Consider the following 22,071-nt stretch of genomic DNA (forward strand, 5'->3'; position numbering starts at 1 on the left):
GATAGAGAATGATTTCTTAAACAAGACCAATAAAAGCACGAATCATAAAGATTGATGAAATTAACATTAAGTTTACTGTAAAAAAAACAGAACTTGAAAAATGTAGTCACAATTGATGTAATCACACTGGAAGACAAGTTATAACATTAACAAGAAAGAAAAATATTGTAAATTGAATCCTACACAGGATTTCTACAAATCAGTAAGCAAAAGACAACTCACTAAGAAAACGGGCAGTATATACAAATGTGCAATTAACAGAAGAATAACATGTGGATAATAAACATATAAAGAAAATCAATCTCATTAGAAATCAGGAAAATATGACTACAATACCATCAGATTAGTAAGTGAAGACTGACAAACTGATGATATCCAAGAAAAAGGCAGTGAGGAGACTATTAGCAGAAGCTTGAAAAGCAGTGAGGAGGCTTCTGACAATGGTTGGGGGAATGGCAAACAATCTCTTGGTGGTATCTGAAAGGCAAACAATCTGTCAATGAAGGAAATTGTTATTTGGAGCCTGGAAAAAGGGAGACTCATGTTATGTTGTGCTAGAACAATGAGTGAGACCATAACCTGTAGCAACTTGAAAGATAGAAAAAATACCGAATGAACTTATGAGTCTGGTGATTTCTCTGCAGAATGCTGAAAAGTGTTCAAAAGGCTTCATTTAGCCTCCTATAAGGTATACTACATGAGAGAAATAAGCTAAAGAAGAAACAATTTTGTTTTCAAGCATAGTTGAAGCCAGTCTCTCCAAAACAGGCTACGAGTTTCTAAAAAAGAGTCTGGAGGCTGGCAGAAGGTTTGCCCTCATGCACAACTGAGCAGAGTCAGAGAGACAGATAAAGCAGATACAACCCCCAGATATTGGTTCCTTTGAGGGCTAAAGAGACCCATGGGAGTTATGGTCATGGCCGATGGGGTTAACTACCAGGGCAGATGGCCCCTCTTTGGAAATGGTGTTTATGTGTGATGAATCTGGACTCAGATGGGATCTCCCTTCATAAGACTTTCATGCTAATGTGCTGGAGGTGCAGTTAATGTTGGGGTTTAAGATATATTTAGGGGATTTGAATCTCTGGACTGACAATGTGATAGCCAGATCCTGAGCCTCAACAGACTCCAGCACCTACAATCTGATTTATTGGACTTACCATACTCAGCTAAGATGGAGTTGAAGAAGGACAACCACCACACCATGGAGCCTAAAGCTTCTTAAAGAATGAGTGTGTGTGTGGGCAGGGTATATGGGAATCCCCTACATTTTTAATGTAACATTTATGTAATCTAAAGCATCTTTAAACATTTTTTTAATTCTAGTTAAAAGGGAAAACCATGTATATTTGATTTTTGCTACTTTTTGCTAGCATTTTATGTACAATATTCTTTTTTGTTGGCAAATGTGAAAAATAGCAACTTTAGATTTAAAAAATAATCAAAATTAAATACATTTACCTTTAAAAAAATGAGCCTCAGAGCAAATATAGGCTCAGGATAAAAGATCACATCAAGATAGTGGCTGTAAGCCCTCTTACAAAGATTGGAATAAAACTCCTTCACACAAAAAATAAATCTTAAGGGTGTGGTCCTGCAATACCCAGACATGCAATCCAAAACAGAAAGGGTCAAGTCTCAAAGAAATCTGTCAGTGTGACTTTTAGTTAATGAAGCAAATTATAATTTGGTGCATAGGAAACCCACAAAGTTTCAAAGGAAAATAATAGTTTGGACTAAAAGGGATAGAGTCAGTTCAAAATGAACTGCTCAAATTTCTATGAACAGAAAGCATGCTGAAAAACCTAATCAGCTGGGAAGCAGATGTAGTTAAAGTGGTTGAGCGCCTGCTACCCAGGTATGAGGTCCCAGGTTCGATCTCCAGTACCTCCTAAAATCAAAACAAACAAATGAAAAACCATTTCTTATTGGGGAGCAGACATAGCGCAGTGGTTGAGCACCTGCTTCCCATTAATGAGGTCCTAGGTTCAATCCCCAGTACCTTCTAAAACAAAACAAAAAACACTAATCAGCTGAAAACACAGGCCATTTCTGATGCAAGAGTAAAGATGAAATAGAAGGAAGAAACAAGAGCCATGGGGATCAATGGATTAAGGAAAACTGTAGAAGAGTTTGGTCATAATTAAGGAATTGAGACTCTGTCTTTGATAGTATTTGTCTTGAAGTCTATTTTGTCTAAGGTCAGTATTGACGCTCTAGTTTTAGTTTGCATATCTTTTTCGATACTTTTACTTTCAACGTTTCTTGTCTTTTAAGTGTTTAGTGCCTCTTATAAACTGCACAGTCTTATTTTTATCCAGTTTGACAAGCTCTGCTTTTTAATTGGTATGTTTGGTCCACTTACATTTAATACAATTATTTATATAGTTGTAATTAAATATACCAACCTGCTATTCATTTTCTATTTGTCCTCTCTGTTCTTTGATGTTAACTCTTCCTTTCCTGTCTTCCTTTGAGTAACCTGAATATGTTTTAGCATTTCATTTTATTTCCTCTATTGGCTTTTTAGTTATACCTCTTCGAATAATTGTTTTTGTGGTTGTTCTAGAAAAGTGCTATCCAATAGAACTTTCTGTGATGAAGGAAATGATCCTTACCTGAGCTGTTTAACACAGTAGCCACTAGCCACATATGGTTATTTAGCACTTAAAATGAGGTTAGTGCAACTGAGCTGAATTTTTAAAGAGAAATAACCACATGTGGTTATACTTAAATAGTCACATTTGGCTAGTGGCTACCATGTTGAATACCACAATTATAGGGTTTACAGTAGGTTTCAATTTACTTCATCAACTGTGAATTAATATTATACTTCAAAAGCTTAATTCCATCTGCACTCCCTTGAATCCTTTGTGCTGTTATTTTCCTATAGTTTACTTCTATACATTATAAACCCCACATTTTACTATTTTTCCTTTAAACAACTGATTATAAAGAATTTTAAAAGAAAAATCATCTTTTATATTTATCTACATTTATGCCATTTCTATAGTAAAATGCAGTGCCATTTCCTGTTGTAGATGCAATTTCCATCGGCATCATTTCTCTTCATTCCTAAGAACGTTTTAAGAATTTCTGTTGTGCAGGTCTGCTGGACATGAATTCTCTCAGCTTTGGTTTGCTAAAACTATCTTTATTTTGCCTCCATTTTGAAAGACAGTTTTACTGGACATTGAATTTCATATTTAGCACTTTAAAAATGACATGATCCGTGGGTTACTATTTTTTTATCAAATTTTGGATAATTTTTCATTGTTTAAATACTGTTCAAATATATTCTCTTCTTTCCAATTAAACATGTTAGCTGCTTAATACTGTTCCACAGATTACTGAGACACAGTCTTTTTTAAAAAAATAATATTCAATCTTTAATAGTTCTTATAGACATGTCTTCAAATTCACTAACCCTTTTTTTTTCCCTGTTTTATCCAATCTGTTATTATCTTCATCCAATGACTTTCCCATTTCAGATACAGTGCTTTTCAGTTCCAGCATTTCCACTTGGTTCATAGAGATATAGATTATATACAAAGAAAGGCATAGACAGTTTCCAAATTTCTTGAAATTCCCCCTTTTCTATACCCAATATATTCATATTTTCCTGTATACTCTTTAACATATTTCTAAGAGTTATTTTAAAGCCCTTGCCTACTAATTCCAACTTTTGAGTAATTTGAAGATCTGTCCCTATTGACTAGTTTTTCTCTTGACCATGGGCAGAATTTTCCTGTTTCTTCACCTATTTAGCACTTTCTTATTATATAATTGGACACCGAACAATACATTGTAGAAGCGCTGGAACTGTTATCTTCTGAAGAGTATTGCATTTTGTTCTAACAGTTAAATCACATTTAATTTATGGAGTCTTGAGTTTACACTTTGTTAGGCTGGATCTATTTCTCTTTTGTGCTTAGTCCTAATATCTAATCACTTAGTCCCAGAATTTATTATTTTCTCCAAATGTGTGGCCTTTGGGTTTTACCGAAAGTCTGAGGTATATATCAAATTCCTCTAATTTGGTAGGAATTAAATTTCCAAACTCTCTTCTGCAGATGGCAACAATGAAATATCTGTCCAGTTCTTTCAGCTGTTGCTTTCCTTTTGGTTCCTTGGAGTCTCACCCACTCATAAAAAAATTCATGACTCAGACAATAATTTAAGCTGATTCTATGCAAATTTTAGGGCTTATTCCAGGATTTGCCACCTCCATCTCAATTTCCAGTCACTCTAGCAATCTCAAACTCTGTCCACAGTCTACCCACCCATACTTCCTTCAAGGAAAAGTCATATAAAAGTGGCTCTTGTGGAGGAAGTATAGATCAGTGGTTGAGCACTTGCTTCACATGTATGAGGTCCTAGGTTCAATCCACAGTACCTCCTTTAAAAAAAAAAAAAAAAGCTCACTGGGCTGAAGTCTCTCTTCAGACCCCCATTATGCCGGTGGGGGGGAGGGATGCTGAAGTCTATTCTTTAGACCCCTTCCATTGGGTCAATAAACTTTCTGCTTGCAAAAAAAAAAAGATTCCTTCTTTCAAGGACAAAAAAAACCCCCTCGTTTCTGCCTGATTTTCATCACTTTCCAGTACCTTCAAAAAGTTTTTTTAAAATATTTTTCCCAGAATTTATGATTGTTCTAACACAAGTTACTTATGACTCACCTCTAGCCTTTCACTTTTCATCTCCAATTGCTTCACTTTTCCCATCATTGATACTATCTTAGTTCAAACCATCGGTTTCTCCCAAAAGGCCCATAATGAAATTCTAACAATAACAAGTATTCCTATCGGCACACTTACCTCCCATATCATCTATTTTCCACACTTCATTTTTAAAATGGATTATGTTCCTCTCTAGCTGCTACATCCATGGTTCACTAGACAAGGTCTTTCACTTTGAATCAGACCAGTTAGATACAAGTTTGTCATGATCCCTTAAACTTCCTAATTTGGTGTACTTACCCACCCAATTAGTTTTCTCAGTTCAAGCCCATGTGATGTTGCCTAATACCCCCATTTCCCTGCCAAGATTCCTACAGATTTTTCAGCATGTCTTTTAAGTCTTTAGAAGGTCAAATGACTGGAGATACCTTGTCAAATGCCTCCTAAAACTTCAAGTAGCACAGGAATGTAACTAAATTGGGAAGATATGAGAGGACTTTGGAAAGTTGAAGTCCCTAAAATATTAAAATTAGTAACAATGAAACTATTTATGTCTCTGAAAATGACTTTAAATAATAAGGTATTTAAATGATGAGACTAGATATTTCAAAATGAAAACTGTTTCCAGATTTCCTTAGGACTCATTTATACCACCAGTATGTTACATGACCTTTACTCACTTTATATTTCAATATCCGCCATTCCCCATAAACAATCCCTCTTAGGATATAAACACTTATTGCATGCTCTGATATCAGGATGAATGCCATCATGCCTTACATGTTCAAACATCTCAACCCAATCAGAAATGCAAAGCTCCCAGATTATCCATCATCATAAAGGCTGACCACTAGGATACAACACATTTCCTATTTTTCTACTCTTACAAATCCTTCACTTTATTTTCTAAAATCCATGGTCAATCACTGATAGGGCAACTATATGTTAGTTTGCATATTACTCTATCACTTTACTGTTTTTCCAGTATCTCCTCCACTAGGTAAAAATGTCCCAGTTTAAGTGATAAACCTAATCATGAGTAAACTCTCCTATCCTTTGAAAATTACCTCTAAATGTTTCCCATACCATAAATGAAGCCTGTTGTCCCCTGAACACATAGCTTCCCCTGTAGCCCTCTCAAATGGTGACTGTTTTTCCTCCCATATATCTCATACCTCAAAGCCTGGAGACAGGAATAGCTTCCTCTTTGAAAGCCATTCTTGCTTCTCAACTCTATCTCCTCCTTTTTTCATTAAAAAAAAACAAAACAAAAAACTCCAGCCCCTTTAGAATGAATTATCAGATTTTAATACCCCTTACCCTCATTGTTGGTGTTAAATATTAACCTCCAGTCAATATCCCTCACACATTGATGAATTCAGTAGCTCATTTACTACCTCTCTTTATACCACAATTCTTGTTATTCTTGGGGATTTTCACATTCCATAAGTAATCTATCCAATTCCATAGTCTCTTGATTCTTTGGCCATCCTAGCTCTAAATATCTACTCCTCTACAAAACCGTAGCATCAGTAATAACTTTTGAAACCTCAATTTCAAATTTCCTGTTCTCTAACACCTTCTAGCTTATTTACTATAGAATCCCGACTCCAATAATTCCCTGACCTTATTAAGACCTCCAATCAATGACCCTAACAATTTTCATTATCTGTGGTCCAGATGTCCTCCTTCCAGTCTACAGTCTATGGTCTAGCATTATAATACAACACCGTCAAATCCCTTATTCTCTCTCTCCTTCTCTTGTGCTTATCTAACAATTCCCAAACCCTGCTTATTAGGACTATTCAGCACAGTCAATGTGGGGGCAAAAATCACAATATGCATGTTAACAAGATCTACTTCATATTTATAATCATACATCTGAAAGGGGTACGCAACAATGCCTGATAATCTTACTCCCTTCCCTACTAAATAACTCTCTAGATAACTATCTCACATGCTTTTTCTCTCCATATACAAATTTTTTAAGGCTTAAAACAATAAATTTATTTTCTCACACTTTCACAGGCTAGAAATCCAAATCAAAGTGTCAGCAGGACCAGCTCCCTCTGAAGTCTGTAGGGTTCTGGTGGTGGCTTGCCAACAATTCATGACATAATTCTATCCTGCCTCTGTCACATAGCCGACTTCTGTCTCCTACTGAGTTGTGTCCAAATTTCCTCTCTTAATGATACCAGTAATATTGGATTAGGACCCACCCTCACCCATTTTGGCCTTGCCTTAACTAATAACATCTTCAAAGGTCCTATTTCCAAACAGGGTCACATTCATGGAACTAGGAGTTAGGACTTGAACATATCTTTTGGGGGTACACAACTTTTTAAAAAATTTTTTTTAATTTTAAAGAAGCTTTAGATTACATAAATGTAACATAAAATATATAGAGGATTCCCATATAACCCCCCTTCCCTCATTAACATCTTTCATTAGTATGGTACATTTGTTACAACTGATCATAAATCTCACCTTACACTCAGCTAGTGACTTTATCACTTGATTTACAGGGGGAAAATGGATGTAATCAGATGAAATTTACCTTATTTTTATTCAAGCAAGTCGAACAATCTACCTACATAGCTAATAGCTATCCTTAATATCACCTATCTTTAAAAAATAAAGAAAAATCTTCTCTTTTGACCCCTCTGCCTTTGTATTGTCTGTTTCCTTTCTCTGAAAAATTCATCAAGAGTTATTTATATGGATAACTTCTCATTACTTAGCACAAAACTAAAATGTCACCTCCTCAGCAAGGCCTTTCCTCTCTACTGTGACTAAAGCAGCTTGCTCTATGTATCTTCATACTCTACTACAGGACCCTATTTTATCTCTTTAATAACAGTTATCAGTACATGAAATTATTTGATGACAGTCTGTTTCCAACCACCAAAACATCAACTTCCTGGAAAAAGGGATTCTTTCTAGTACTCTCTAGTATATAAAACAACGTCTGAAACATAGGAAGTGCTAAATAAAAATGTGCTGATGGGAGCAGATGTGGCTCAAGCAACTGGGTGCCTGCCTCCCACATATGAAGTCCTGGTTCAGTTCCCAGTGCATCCTAAATTAGATAAGCAGACACCACAACAAGCAGATGCCATAACCAGCAGATGATGTAATAAGCAGATGCCGCAGATGCTGCCACCAGCAGATGCCACAACCAGCAGGGATCAGAAGTGGCTCAAGCAGTTGGGCAATTGCCTCCCACATGGGAGGTCCCAAGTTCAGTTCCCAGTGCCTCCTAAATAAGACAAGCACACAACAAACAGATGAGGGAGCCATCTTGGGGGACGGGAGGAAGGGAATAAAAATAAACATAATTTTTTAAAAAACATGTTGAATGAATTAATACTTTTTATTGGACTGAATACTGAGAAACAAAAATTAACCAAAATAAGATCTATCTACTAACAGACATAAAAGAATTTACAGGAACTGCTAATACTGAAACTTGATATTTTTAAGGAAACACAAGCCTATTTCACTATCAATATTATCATGAACATTATCCAAAATAATGGTAGAAACATGGAAATATATTATCCAATATATCCCAAAGACTCTACTTTTGTTATCAACAAAAGATAGTAAAAACATTACCCAAAATACTATTAAGTCATTAATGATTTAACTAATTCTTCTAAGATGGGAACAAAATTGTTAATTATATTAATAATTTATTGAATTATTTGATATTATAAATCATAAATGTTTAATTCTAAGTAAAATCTACTACTATACCCCATCAGAAAAGACATTAAAATACTCTGAGTTAAAATGACCAACACAATTAAAAGTAATGAAGACAAAGTTAGACACACATTTACAGTTTCCCTACACATGGCTCTTCTCCTCTTTTATTTGAACCTATAATTAACACTATACTTATTAAATATATGCCCCAGAGACTTAAATCTTTGGTCCACTCATGTGCTAGTTGCCCTGAATCTCAGCAGAGTTGCAACACCTACTCTCCAGTTCACTGGACTCAACCAGAACAACTAACAAGGCAATGATGATACACAACACCCATCCCAAAAAACAGAGTATCTGCAACTGCAAACAAGATCATTTCATCCATCTGCCTCATGGGATCTAAGCCTCCTCTCAAATAGAAACAGAGTGCACATCACAATCCCCAAATCCTCAAGACTGGAGAATAAACAATGGACTAAAGAAGACTCATTATTATTCTATTATAGACTTATTATTATTCTAGTAATGGAAGAATTTTTATCATTGATATGAAGGCAAGGGCCATCAGAGGTTCTGAGAAGAGGAAGAGGGAAGAATACATGTAATATGGGGGCATTTTTGTGACACTGAAATTATCCTGCATGACACTGCAATGACAGATACAGGTCATTATATATTTTGTCATAACCTACAGAATTGTGCTGGACAAAGTATAAACTACACTATGGTCCACAGCTAGGAGCAATGCTTTAATATGTGTTCATCAATTGTACCAAATGTACCACACTAATGAAGGATGTTGCTAATGTGGGAAAGTGTGAGGGGGAGAAGTGGGGCATATGGGAATTCCCTATATTTTTATGTAACATTTACATAATCTAAAGCTTCTTCATGAATTAAAAAATAACAATAAAAATTAAATAGACAAAAAAATAATAATGAAGTCATTTAGCACAAGATGAAAACCCAAAAAGTGACATCATACTCGATTTCTCTTATTTGAACTAACTGAACACATGCTTTACAAATTTAAAGAAATGGTCACTTTGTTATCTATTTTACCTTAAAAATATTCATTATTTCTATTAATCTTTACTCTTCCCTTATTCATTAAATGGATTTTTTTCTTTTATAGGATAAATATATGTTCTGGGTGATGGTACCTGTCATCATTTGCTACACAGAATTTGAATCTGCAAGAGATTTACTTAAAAATCAATTACTAAAATATAATGTTAAAACAATGCTTCCATTTCTACACTTATAATTACCCCAGAAAGAGAAAAAAGCAGAGTGGACATTTTAGATTCAAAATCAAGGGTTTTTATAAGAGTGAAAATGTTTCCCCATAAATTTTTACCAAGAAAAAAAGTGACTTCAGAAATAAAACTATTTTAAAGTCAAAATTGCCCTAAAATTCTTTTAAATCTGATGGCCATATTGTAAATTATTGCCCTTTCTTCATAGTCAATTTATACTTCTCCCTAAAATTACATTTACACAAAAAAATGCAAGGGGTATTTGACCTTGCAAATACTATATTCAGAGGCAGAAATGGGTAAATGCTATTAGCATGCAAAATAAATGAATGCATCTGTGATAGAAATAATTCTAAGACAGATATATTATTTAAAATGCTTCAAATCCATAATAAACTTAAAAATAACAAATCAGTAAACCAGATAGTATTTCTTATTCAAAGGGTACCTAGTTCAGTTTAAAAATAATCCCTTACCTTTAAAAGTTTCCTTTTAAAAATAGTTATGTTGTTAAAACTAATAAACAATTACTTGTTTCTCTAATATGTTTTAGATATTTTTAATAGTAAGGGTAATTGTAATCAGTATGTTCTAAAAAGTCACAGAGCAGTGCCTGACTTCTTGCACAAATTTATAATATAAAATTTTAACCTGTAAAAATGACCACAGGATCTTTTATTTTAAAAAATGTTTAATAAAGAATACACGAATTATTTGGAAAAAGAAAAAGAGCCAGTACACACAATAAAGAGAGTAGGAAAGGGGATAGTGGGTGATAGAGGGAGAGGAGGAATCTGGGAAGGAGGAAGAAAGTGTGAAGGGAGAGGAGAGAGCATGCTTTAAGTAAATCCAGTAAATGCAAATTTATATTGGACAAATTAAGAGGTAGTGATTCACTCTACCAAAAAACCTGCTTATGGGACATAATTAAATGCAAAGTCTCATTACTCCTAAAACACAGTGTTACTTATTTATTTAAAAATCCACTTATACCTAATTTTAAGGAATAAATCTACATGGTAAAGTTAAGTACAGTTACACAAGTAAAGGTTATATAAAACTTTTGAGTACACTTATAAGACCTAATTTCTTACTTATAACATGGATAAAATTTACTTTTATTATCACTGACATTTGAATCCAAAGGTCAACAACTCACCTCCTTCAGCATCACTCAATGGACAGGATTACATTTTTAAATAGCCTGTTCAGGGCAGTAATGGGAATATGTGATGAAGGAACTGAAAAAAACTACATATGTTCTACATAATTCACTAGTAAAAGTAGTAGTTAGTAGTTTGCTTCTCTCCAAAATCTCAGAAAAAAACCCCTAACAAAATCTTAGAAAAAGCTATGTCCTCATGGCTAAGGACAAAGTTGTATCTGGCATCAGTTGGGGAAATTTTTTCCTAATATAACTCTCACACTTTACATAAGAGCTTTTGTAAGCTTTTGAAAGCTGCCAAGCACTGTGACTCACTTCAAATATTGTGGTTCGCAACCCTTTATACTACCTCCCCACCAGTCACTGGTGGAACTCCCCAAGAAACATCACTCGTTAAAACACAATGATTTTCAACCCACTGAGAAGCAACTGACTAAAAGCAAAGCACGGTCACTTTGTATAAGATGATATACTATCCTGAGTCACATGGTTTAAATCACTCACAAAACAGTCTACCCTACCTCTGAGTGCATTTACAGCATATACGTAAAGCCTACTATCAGCTACAAATCACAAAATCTGAACTAGTCCCAGGCAAATTATGCAATTAAAAGGCATCAGAATTTAAAAGCCAACCAATACAATAAAAAAGTAACCATTTTCATAAGCCAATTAAATTTGGAGTTAAAATACATAATGCTACACACTTTGAGAACTTATAGTAAACAAAAAATAATAGTTTTAAAAACTTAAACTGCTTAATTAAAGCAGATAACAGATATGGCAAGCACTGTAGACTAAAGATGAAATAAATAGAATCACTTTGTAAAAAGGCCGGTAAAGTAAGTAAAAGGTTGATTGGAAAACTATATACTTTCTTAAAGAAAACTTATATAGATTTCCAAAAACTAAATTTTAGGCTTTTGAAAACATTCTGAAATGTTTTATTTAAAAATAAAAATCAATTATTCTTAAAAAATCAACACAAACTGAAGTTCTTGAGACATAAATGATGTCTTATATAGGAATTTTCTTTTAAAAAGTATTAAGAATTGCTAAAAGAAATCTATGAACTTTACTTTGACATGAAAAAAATACTGCAAGATGGCTTTAACTCATTTGTTAATAAACAATTATACATTATTATATATTATTTATTTTCTGTTATAGCTAGCTAAACATTTGATATGGAATTTTTAAAATTATAAATGAGCTAACTTGTTTTTAAATCCAAAAAAAGTCAAAGACAGAAGACAGAAACCTAAACTTTAGTTTAATATTTAATTAATAAAATTTTTGCATAGTTTCCCTGAACATTCATTAGCATTTTAATTTTGACTAGCATTACAGGTTTTAGTTAAGGTCTAATCCAGGTCAACAATAAACAAATAAATGAGCATGACATCTGTTGAAAATAACCATGGGTGCATGCTTATGCACCCACACACACAATATATATCAAACTCGCCTTTAAATTACTAAATTGCAATGTTCTGTTTTTTCCTTACAATTTAAAACTGGATGCTGGAAACTCTGTAAGTTATAAATAAAGAACAAAAACAAAACCCTCTCTTCTTGCCAAAATGTGCACATAATGTCAGTGGATTTAAGTTAAATGTAAATGCACATTACATATATGTTCCCTATTCTATGCAAAATCTGAATATATCATTTTTCTAAGGGATAGTTGGGGAATTTGTTCTCTCAAATTGAAAATTTTTACCCCTTTAAAAAAGTTTTTTGAAATAGTCTTAGTTATAGGGCTCAGAATTACAGTTGTATTATATTTTCATTAACAAATATGAAAACTTCAATAAAACCATTCTATCAAGTCAATAAACTTGTTCAATGAATACTGAAAATTCAAAATTTATCTAGAGTAACTGAAAATGAAAATGTGTATTTCATATTATATGCAACTCTTAAAAACTAGTGTGATTAACAGAACAGCTAAAATCACATTCAGCTGACTTCAAGGTTAGCCCCCAAAGAATACTTATTTCCTTATTCTATTTTACTGGTATACTGAAAAAAGCAAATTCAATCTACACTACTTGATTATCATTATTTTCTTTTGTTACTTATTTCAAACCATAAAGTTCATGTATAAGTCTGCAAATTGATGTAGGTACCCCTCTATTGTAGTTCTACATCAAATTACCTATAAACAGTAATAGAAACAATACTGTTCCAATCAGCACAACAATTTCCTTCCATTTTATAAACAATAACTTCTAACCCAGCTCAGCAACTAATAATCACATTTTAAATTATAGGTTAAAAATGTATTAGAGGTACATTTTAAAAAAAAAAAACAAATACAGTATGAAATCTTGCTTTTCAAAGAGCCAGTGAATTTTTTTATTTTGTTTTTATGGCTGTTTGGTTTACTTCCTTCTTCTGGGTGAGATTAGTATACAACTCTCATTCTTCTCACAGACCATCTAAAACCATAGAGTCAAAATGCATCCACACCTAACTTGGTATTGTCAGCTGAAGAGAGGTAAACTAGCACCATAAGAACAATTATACTAAATTTTAATACTGTTCATTAACAGTTCCATTTTTCTGAGTTTGCGTTTGTTCTTTGGCATGGGTTTAGGATATAATCCATTTCTCAGCAGGTGTTCCTTGCTGAGGCGAATTTGAGCACCATGCTGAAGCTGGAAGGAGCATAATGCTTGAAGAGGTCGAAGTAAAGTCTGTTAAGGAAAAAAAAAGATACCAAAAATGTGACAAATCATAATAGTCTATCTACATTTCTTTTTTCAGAAACAAGGTTTATTATGTTTCTTTTTCATTATTATTGGCTTTTAACTATAAAAAGCAATACATATTGTGATAAATATATAACTCTAAATAAATAAAACCTGTAAATTCATACTTTGCACACCACTAAGGAATCCTAGTAAAATGACAGAAATACTGATTTTTTTTATTAGAGAAGTTAAGGGTTTACAGAAAAATCATGCATAAAATACAGGATTCCCATAAGCCACCCCTATTATTAATACCTTCCATTAGTGTGATATATTTGTTACAACTGATAAAAGCACATTTTTATGACTGGGCTATTAACTACGGCCCCTGGTTTAATTTAGGGTTCACTATGTAGCACAGTTTGATAGATTTTTTTTAAAATTTTATTCTATTACCATATATATAACCTAACATTTCCCCATTTACCCATATTCAAATACATATTTCACCATGTAGTGCTACTATCACCACTATTCATTACCAAAATATTTCCATCATTCCAAATAGGAGTTCTGTACATTTTACTTTGACTCCCTATCCTCTATTCCCACCCTGTCTTCTGGTAACCTGTATTCTAGATTCTGACTCTGTCTGCTTATTCTAATTAGAGAAATACTGACTTTCTATATAAGTAGTAAATTCTGAACTTAATTTTATACATTTATTCAAAATACCAAGAAAACTTGTTACCATTTATAATAATCTGTTACAAGAGGCTAAAAGAGACTTTATATACAAAGATAAGTGCATCAAATTAATTAATTCAGCTTTTACCACAGACCTATTAACAGAAGATGATTACAGCAGTAAATAAGCAGTTTACCAAATCTCTCACACTGGTTCATGTACTATACACACTTTACTATCAAGGTTTTTGGAGCATTTGAAGTAATTCTGATTGTAGATGCATGCCCCTGTCTAAATTCAAATACCTACAGAGCCACACATGTAACATAAACATGTAAATTGGATAAGCCTTTAAGACAACAGAGAATGGTGGAAATTGTTAAAGAACTGGAGTACATGCCCTACCAAAAGTTATTTAGATTCAAAATTTAAAAAACAAAACAAAAAGTACCATGCCAGTGTTTAAACACATTTTAGGTCAGATCCTGCCTTATGGACTGGGACCCCTGATCTAACTAAACCTTTAAAACAGGGGTTCTTAACCAGGGGTCTGTGAGCTTGAATTGAAATTCAAAAAAACCACACCATTCTTGTGGGGACATGTTGGTGCAGGTGTGATATATTTATTAAATAACACACAGAATAGTATGGACTTAGTAAGGGGTCCTTGTTTTTCACCTGACTGGCAAAGGGGTCTGTGGAACAAAAAATATTTAAGAACCCCTGCTTTAAAATAATGAAGTAAAAAACTTGATTGAGAATACACTAAACCACAAAGGAACAAAGGAAAAAAATGGGTAGATTTAACTACAAAATTTTAAACATCTATTCCCCCCACACAAATAATATAAGTGGGAGAAAAAGAACTCATATAACCTGAAGCAATTGCTGGTACTTCCTTCTCTATATCCATTCCTTTCTTCCTTATTTAAAGAACCCAATTTTTATTCAAGGTGGCAATGTTCTTAGCTAACATTACCCTGGATACATGACACAGTTTTATCCAAGCAGATGTAAGTAGAAGTCCTTGGGTGAAGATTCCAGAGATCCTATTTAAAAGTGGACAGACATAGAGGGCAAAGGTTTTTTGCCTTTTCTTATAGACTGGAACACAATATTAGACCATCATATGACTACTAGCAATTAATATGAGGATTAAAGCCAAATTCATAAGATGAGTGAGAGAAAAACAGAAGAAACCTGGGACTCTGATATACTTACTGAGCTGCCTTACAAGCCCTGGACTGCCCACCTTGGCATTTCTTCTTTATATGAGAAAAAAGAGAGTCATTTGGTTTAATCACTGTATTAAGAGCTCTGTTACCTGCAGCCAAACAGTTCCTAACAATAATCACAAAAAAAAAAAACAAAAAAAAAAAAAAACATTGGAAAAGATTTACACCACATTATTGTAGAAAGTCCCTTAGGTAGACCATCATACTTTTTAAAAAATGTATGAAAACAAGACAGGGAATGTGGAAATGACTACATATTAGTTTACACAGTCAACTTGTGGTTCTAGACCGGATCTGAAACATCTTACCTAGGAGACATTTTTAACTATATAGAGACTGAGACAACAAAAGATTTTATTGCTATTTCATCATTTTTAGTAAATTCTTCATAGGTAGGTGAGTACTAAAATACCTATGGTATCAAGGCCCTCCAACTCTTACAACATAAAGATAAAATTTCATCAATTAAAAGAATGAACTTTGGAGTTATACAGATCTGGGTAAGAATTCCCACTTATCTCTGTGGTAGTCAAGAAGGTTATTCACAAACATACCACTCCATCTAATTAGTACATGATCAGATTGTACTTTCTAGCCTCTGAAGTTAGGCATGGCCATAGGACTTGTTCTGGTTAAGTAAATGTGAGCTTGAATAATGTGTCATCTCTGAGCAGAGGTGTTAAAAACATAGGATTCACTACCTTCCCTTGCCTTTACCTTGATGAGAGTAAGAAGATGTGTCCAGATAGCACCTCCATCAGCCTGGGTTCCTGAGTGACTGCAACCCCATGGTCAGGTAGCGAGAGAGTGGCATAGACCTTTGCTATTGCTGGGGAAGTCACAGACATGCCACAGACCTTCTCCCAGTCCTCCCCTACTTCCCAACCTCTTTTCTATTGTGTGCAGATATTTCAAGGTGTTTCTATTCTGAGGTGGGAGAGACTTTGGGTCTAATGGACCAGCCAGACCAAACTTAAACCCCAAACCAGGAACAAGTAGCCCCAGCTGTGTATCAACGTGGGCACTCAAAGTGGCAGGAACCCTTCCTGCTGGGATATATTTAAAAAACTAACTCTTGGGAAGCACATATTGTCCTTCCCTTCCTATGCAAAGTGGAAAGTGAAGAGCTACGATCCACCAACCCTGACCAAATCAGTTGGTCTCCCTAGTGAACTAGCTATGATAAGATCTCTTTCCCTGCTCTTATGACCATTTGTGTTATGTAAGTAATAAAGTGGTCATTTGCTGAAAGTGTTTATTGTGCCTGAGCCTCTGTTCCCATGGCATACCATGTAGCAACTGGTTCCACAGTTGTGTTACACCATTTTCATTTTTGGAGTTGTAAGTTACTATAGATCTGATGTAATCACTTACTAGTTATATGTTCCCAGATAAGTTACATAACCTTCCTTTGCCTCATTTTCTCTATCTGTAAAATGGGGAAAATAATGCCTACCTCATAAGGTTATTACCAGAGTATACTAAAATGATGTTCCTATATCAATTAAGGACATGATATCTGTGGCATTGTGAAGCTATATGAGAGACAGATTGTTTCAGGTGAAACAAAATCTCTTACTTAAAAAACAAGTTAGTTTTAAAATGTTTATTTGGGGAAAAATCAAGTGTTTCATAAATCCTTTATTTTATCTGTGGGTACAAATTGTCAGTTTTTAAGTAACCACTGTTAGTGTTACTAACTGTTGGTGTTGGGAAGAGCTAAGGCACTTATGCTGTGGCAAAAAGCTCTGCCATATCTATCTATAGATATTCATAAGGAAAAATTCCTAATTAGAAGAGCTCCCATAATAAATAAAAAAGGTCCCCAAGTTCAAGGCTTCCAAGGTATCAAAAGCCCTGGCAAATGTTCTAGTAGCTAAATAAAAGTCACCACTTTTAGACCAAACTTTCATCATTTTATAAGCAAGGATCAGAAGAGCAAGGATGGACAAAAGGATTAACTCTTCTTTAGTGTACATGTGTTAGGTAATTAATACAAATTATCACAACATTCCTATAAGGTATTTGTTTGTATATTACATAAGAAACAAGCACAAAGAGTTGACTTGAATTGCCCACTTGTAAAAAATGATGATAGTAAGTGATGAAGTTGTAACTCAAACACACTTCAAAGTCCATATTGTGCTACTAAGGGGTAGCTATGCTTCTATATCATAATACTTCCAGGTACTTCAACAACTTCTCCCCTGGGATAAAGGATAAGGATGAATCTACGGACAAACAAGGCTATTCTGCGGCAAGTTTTTTATTTTGAGGAGTGTACCTGTATGAAATCAAGCTACCTACTTTCCTCTAACATCTTAAGATTTTATTAAAATGCCTCTAATAAAAAGTTATTGTCATTTGAAAACTAGAAGTGGTGGAGAGGATATGGAGAGGAAAGAACACTTATACACTGTTGGTGGGAATGTAGAGTGGTATGGTCACTGTAAAGGACTGTTTGGCTATTCTGAAGGAAGATGAATATAGATTTGCCACATGAGTTGACAATACCACAACTAGATAAACATCCAGAAGAACTGAGAGCAGTGACACAAACAGACATCTGCACACAATTGTTCCTAGTGGCATTATTCACTGTTGCTGAAATATGGAACCAATCCATGTGTCCGTCAATTAATGAATGGATAAACAAATTGTAGTATAGATACACAATAGAATATTATAGAGATGTAAGAAGAAATGAAGTTGTGAGGCATATGGCAACATGGATGAACCTGGAAGACATTATGGTGAGTGAAGCAAGCTAGAAACAAAAGGACAAATACTATATGAGTGTACTTTAATTATAAAAGTATGCTTTATTATAATGTACTTTTAAATATAACCAAAAATACTGAAAATAATGTAACTGGCATTTACAGCCTTGTTCAAAGTTCTTTATTAAATACGGGTTCACTTGCTGTTCATTGAATAGTTAACAATCAGTATATGCAACAAAATAGATAACTTGAAAAAATGAGGTTAAGAATACAGAATGTGGGAAGCGGATTTGGCCCAGTGGACAGGGTGTCCGTCTACCACATGGGAGGTCCGCGGTTCAAACCCCAGGCCTCCTTGACCTGTGTGGAGCTTGCCCACGCACAGTGCTGATGCACGTGAGGACTGCCCTGCCACGCAGGGGTATACCCGCATAGGGGAGCCCCACGCGCAAGGAGTGCACCCCGTAAGGATAGCCGCCCAGCGCAAAAGAAAGTGCAGCCTGCCCAGGAATGGCGCCGCACACATGGAGAGCTGACGCAGCAAGATGACACAACAAAAAGAAACACAGATTCCCGGTGCTGCTGATAAGGATAGAAGCAGTCACAGAAGAACACATAGCGAATGGACACAGAGAGCAGACAATGCGGGGGGGGGGGGGGGGGGGGGGGAATAAATAAATAAATCTTAGAGGAAAAAAAAGAATACAGAATGATGAACCAGAAACTTGGGGTTCTTTCTATTTTTTTTAACAGACATGACTTTTAAAATAAAGTCTGAAGTAAAATAGAGAACAAATTATCACATAGAGAGCTACCTTTCCCTTCAAGAAGGTTTTACAAAAATATTAGGCAGTACTCTTTTAAAAATGTGGCTGAAGTTTTTATACTTTTACATATTTGATGTAACCTATATATAGACAATACCCAATCAACATATTCTAACCACATTTCATATACAAGTGGGACTATAAACATTCTCTAATAAGACCATATTAACCACATTACCTATATACATCTGTTTTTTTAAACTTGTTTTCCAAAATGAAATTGCTTATTTAAAAGTAAACAGCTGGTTAGAATTAATATCTCTAGACATTGGTGTCATGTGGGCCTTGAAATCATTTGAGAGTAAATTGCTTTGATATTTAATTCATCTTCTATAGGATTACTTAATAAGCACACCAATTATCAATAACAATCTACAAAGTTTGAGCTAAGTTCACCCTGTACTTACAAATCTGCATTAAAGCAAATGTCAAGGGCTAATGGTATACGTAGTATGAACAGAAATTCTTTTTATTTTTATATATAGTTTTGCTTATAAAAATTTCTACCATCTTAGAGGAAATTTTTAAGGGGGAAAAAACTCAGATAACAAACTTTCTCACTGGCTGCTGATTAAAAGGATCCCAGGGTGGCAACCATTACAAGAAAACAATAGAAACCCAACAAAGCAGATGTCTGCAAAGAATTGTATTATATAGGTCTAGTGAAGAATGAAGAAACAGGCTGTGGGCATGATAAAGACCCCAAGATAATTTCTGGTGTAGGTTTTTTTTTAAGTATTTGTAGGATACACAAGTGCACTCTTATGAACCAAATACACTGTGTAAACTAATGTGAGTTAATAGCTAGAATATAGGTCACCAGAAAAAAAAAATAAGGTTAGAGAAAAGAAAGCTGAGGGTTAATCTGTATAGAATTGGTAAAAGGTTGTTTGTAAATCTTTGGAAATGAATATATAAGATGAAAGCACATAAAAGTGTTTTTAACTAGTAGTGTTATCAAAAGGGGAAGTCTGTTACTAGAAGGAAAGCTAAAACATGTAACATGGGACTGTATAGCATAGTAAAACTTCATGTGAAATATGAATATGGGTAATATTGCATATTTAAGACTGCTTTTCTTTGAAATTGAACAAATGTATGTTAACATTACAAGATATTAATATCAGGCAAAAATACAACCAAAGCAAACTATGGACAGGATTATGCAGCTATATACAGCAGATGAAGCATAGAGAGACTGAGAGGTGATGAAGTTTTGTTTTTTGTTATTATTAGAATAGTGAAAATCACCTAATAATGACTAAATTGATGAATGCACAGATATGTGATTAAACCAAATGCCATTAACTGTATACTTTCGATGGACTGTATGCTTTATTAATATGTATTAGTAAAATTTGTTTTTTAAAAAAGGATATTGTTTAAAAAGAAAAAGTATGTCATAGAGTTACTCTCCAAAAAGGGAACAAAACTCCTATGTTTTGTTAGACAAAAATTGTGCTTCATAGAGGAGTGTGTTTTTTATTTTTTCAGTTTAACCAGATTTGCATAGGCTAGACTTGGGGTTTCCTCACTATGAAAGCACACTTTACTATAAATTGGATGAGGGTCAGTTTTTGTGATAATAAACAACTTTATGCATTTCTTCGGTTCACATTCCTACCCACCATCTTATCAGCACCTCCCAAAACAAACATTTGATTATCAAACAACCTTCTTATACTCCTGGCCACCATAATATGTCTACTCCTGGAGACCAAAGTAAGCAGAACAAGAGCTCCAGGACCTCATGGTTATTTCGGATTTTATTTTCAATTTGATCCACAGACAACAATGACAAAATCTAAAGAGATTTTGGAAATGCATAGCTTGCTAAATCTGTAGCAACATTCAGTATTTTAAACTTTGTCAACTGTTGTTAGATATTAAATTCAGACAAAAGATTTTTTGTTAGTCTCACAGAAGTCACAATAAAGATTCCTTTTTTAATATTCTAAAAAGCTGAGGTGTTAGTGAGCTCACTGAAACATTTTTCATTTTGATTATTGTATATGAAATCAGGTTCATGTAAATTAAACTAAATTATGATTTGTAGGTTATAACCTTTTCATATTTTGCAGGCATTGTGTCAAAAAGAACATCTTTTTGAACTATAAGCAAGGGTAATAAGATGAAAAGAAAATTGGACTACTTCTCCAAATAAAAGTACCAATGCAAATATATATATATATTGTTGTTGTTGTAGAAGGTTCTTTTGATTAAAAAAAAAAGATGAGTACAAAAGAATGCAAAATACTAAAAAATCTATCAAAAAACCCTCAATTTGATATTGTGCTACTTATATGCAATTTAGCATATTATAAATGCTGTTGGCATGGCTTAGTATAAATATTAAATAATGCAATCTGGAAAGCTAAACTAACCCATAAGAACACCAAAGGGGGAAATGTATCTTTCAAAGATGTACTCTACCTGGTTACTGGAGCTACAGATTTAACAAGTTATGTATTTCCAAATTTTCTAGATAAAATATAACAAAATTCTACTTTCAAAATTAATAACCTTCTAATACCTTTTGTATATAGTTATTTTTCTCCAAGATGGAAAGAGCAACAGCTGCACACTCCAGTGTAGAAAGGCACCTATTAGTTGGTTGCATCCGAATTACATACTGACTAGAAATGCTAGTTTTTAACTGCACCTGAAATCAAAAACAAAAGAATTGAATTTTCTTTTGAATTTAAAACTATAAAGCCAGGGTTAAAAATACTAATTACTTAGCTTCCTTCAGAAATTGCCAGTAGTTTTAAAATAATATCCTTTTGTTGTTGCTGTTGTTAAACACTAGAGCAAGAGGACACTTACATAGTATCTGACAAAAAATGTATATCTAGAATCTATATAGAATTCCTATGTATCAAAAATAAAAAGACTTACAGTCAGAAACTAGATCACAGGTTAATACATAGCAACTCATTAAAATCAGGCATCTTCTCATTTCTAGCACCCCAGAAGTCTTATAAGTATCTCATTCCTTTACACCAACAAAAGTGTGACATCTGTGCCATCTTGTCTCTCAATCCCTTCCCTTCTCTTTGTCTCAAGTAGGAAATAAGGTTCT

The 22,071-nt window shown here is 34.0% G+C and overlaps 1 protein-coding gene across 1 annotated transcript in view; it reads right to left on the reverse strand.

Moving 5' to 3' along the window:
• Nucleotides 1-10,325: 10,325 nt before the first annotated feature.
• DTWD2 (DTW domain containing 2) overlaps nt 10,326-22,071 on the reverse strand; it is a 139,013-nt gene continuing 127,267 nt past the window's right edge. Inside the window, exons 5-6 of the mRNA XM_004477701.4 lie at nt 21,523-21,651; nt 10,326-13,519 (exon numbers count right to left, since the gene is read on the reverse strand). Of these exons, the coding sequence (XP_004477758.2) occupies nt 13,349-13,519; nt 21,523-21,651 (300 nt within the window). The 3' untranslated portion in view covers nt 10,326-13,348. The remainder of the gene's footprint in view (nt 13,520-21,522; nt 21,652-22,071) is intronic.

The sequence above is a fragment of the Dasypus novemcinctus genome, chromosome 2, assembly GCF_030445035.2.
Source record: "Dasypus novemcinctus isolate mDasNov1 chromosome 2, mDasNov1.1.hap2, whole genome shotgun sequence".
Classification (NCBI taxonomy): domain Eukaryota; kingdom Metazoa; phylum Chordata; class Mammalia; order Cingulata; family Dasypodidae; genus Dasypus; species Dasypus novemcinctus.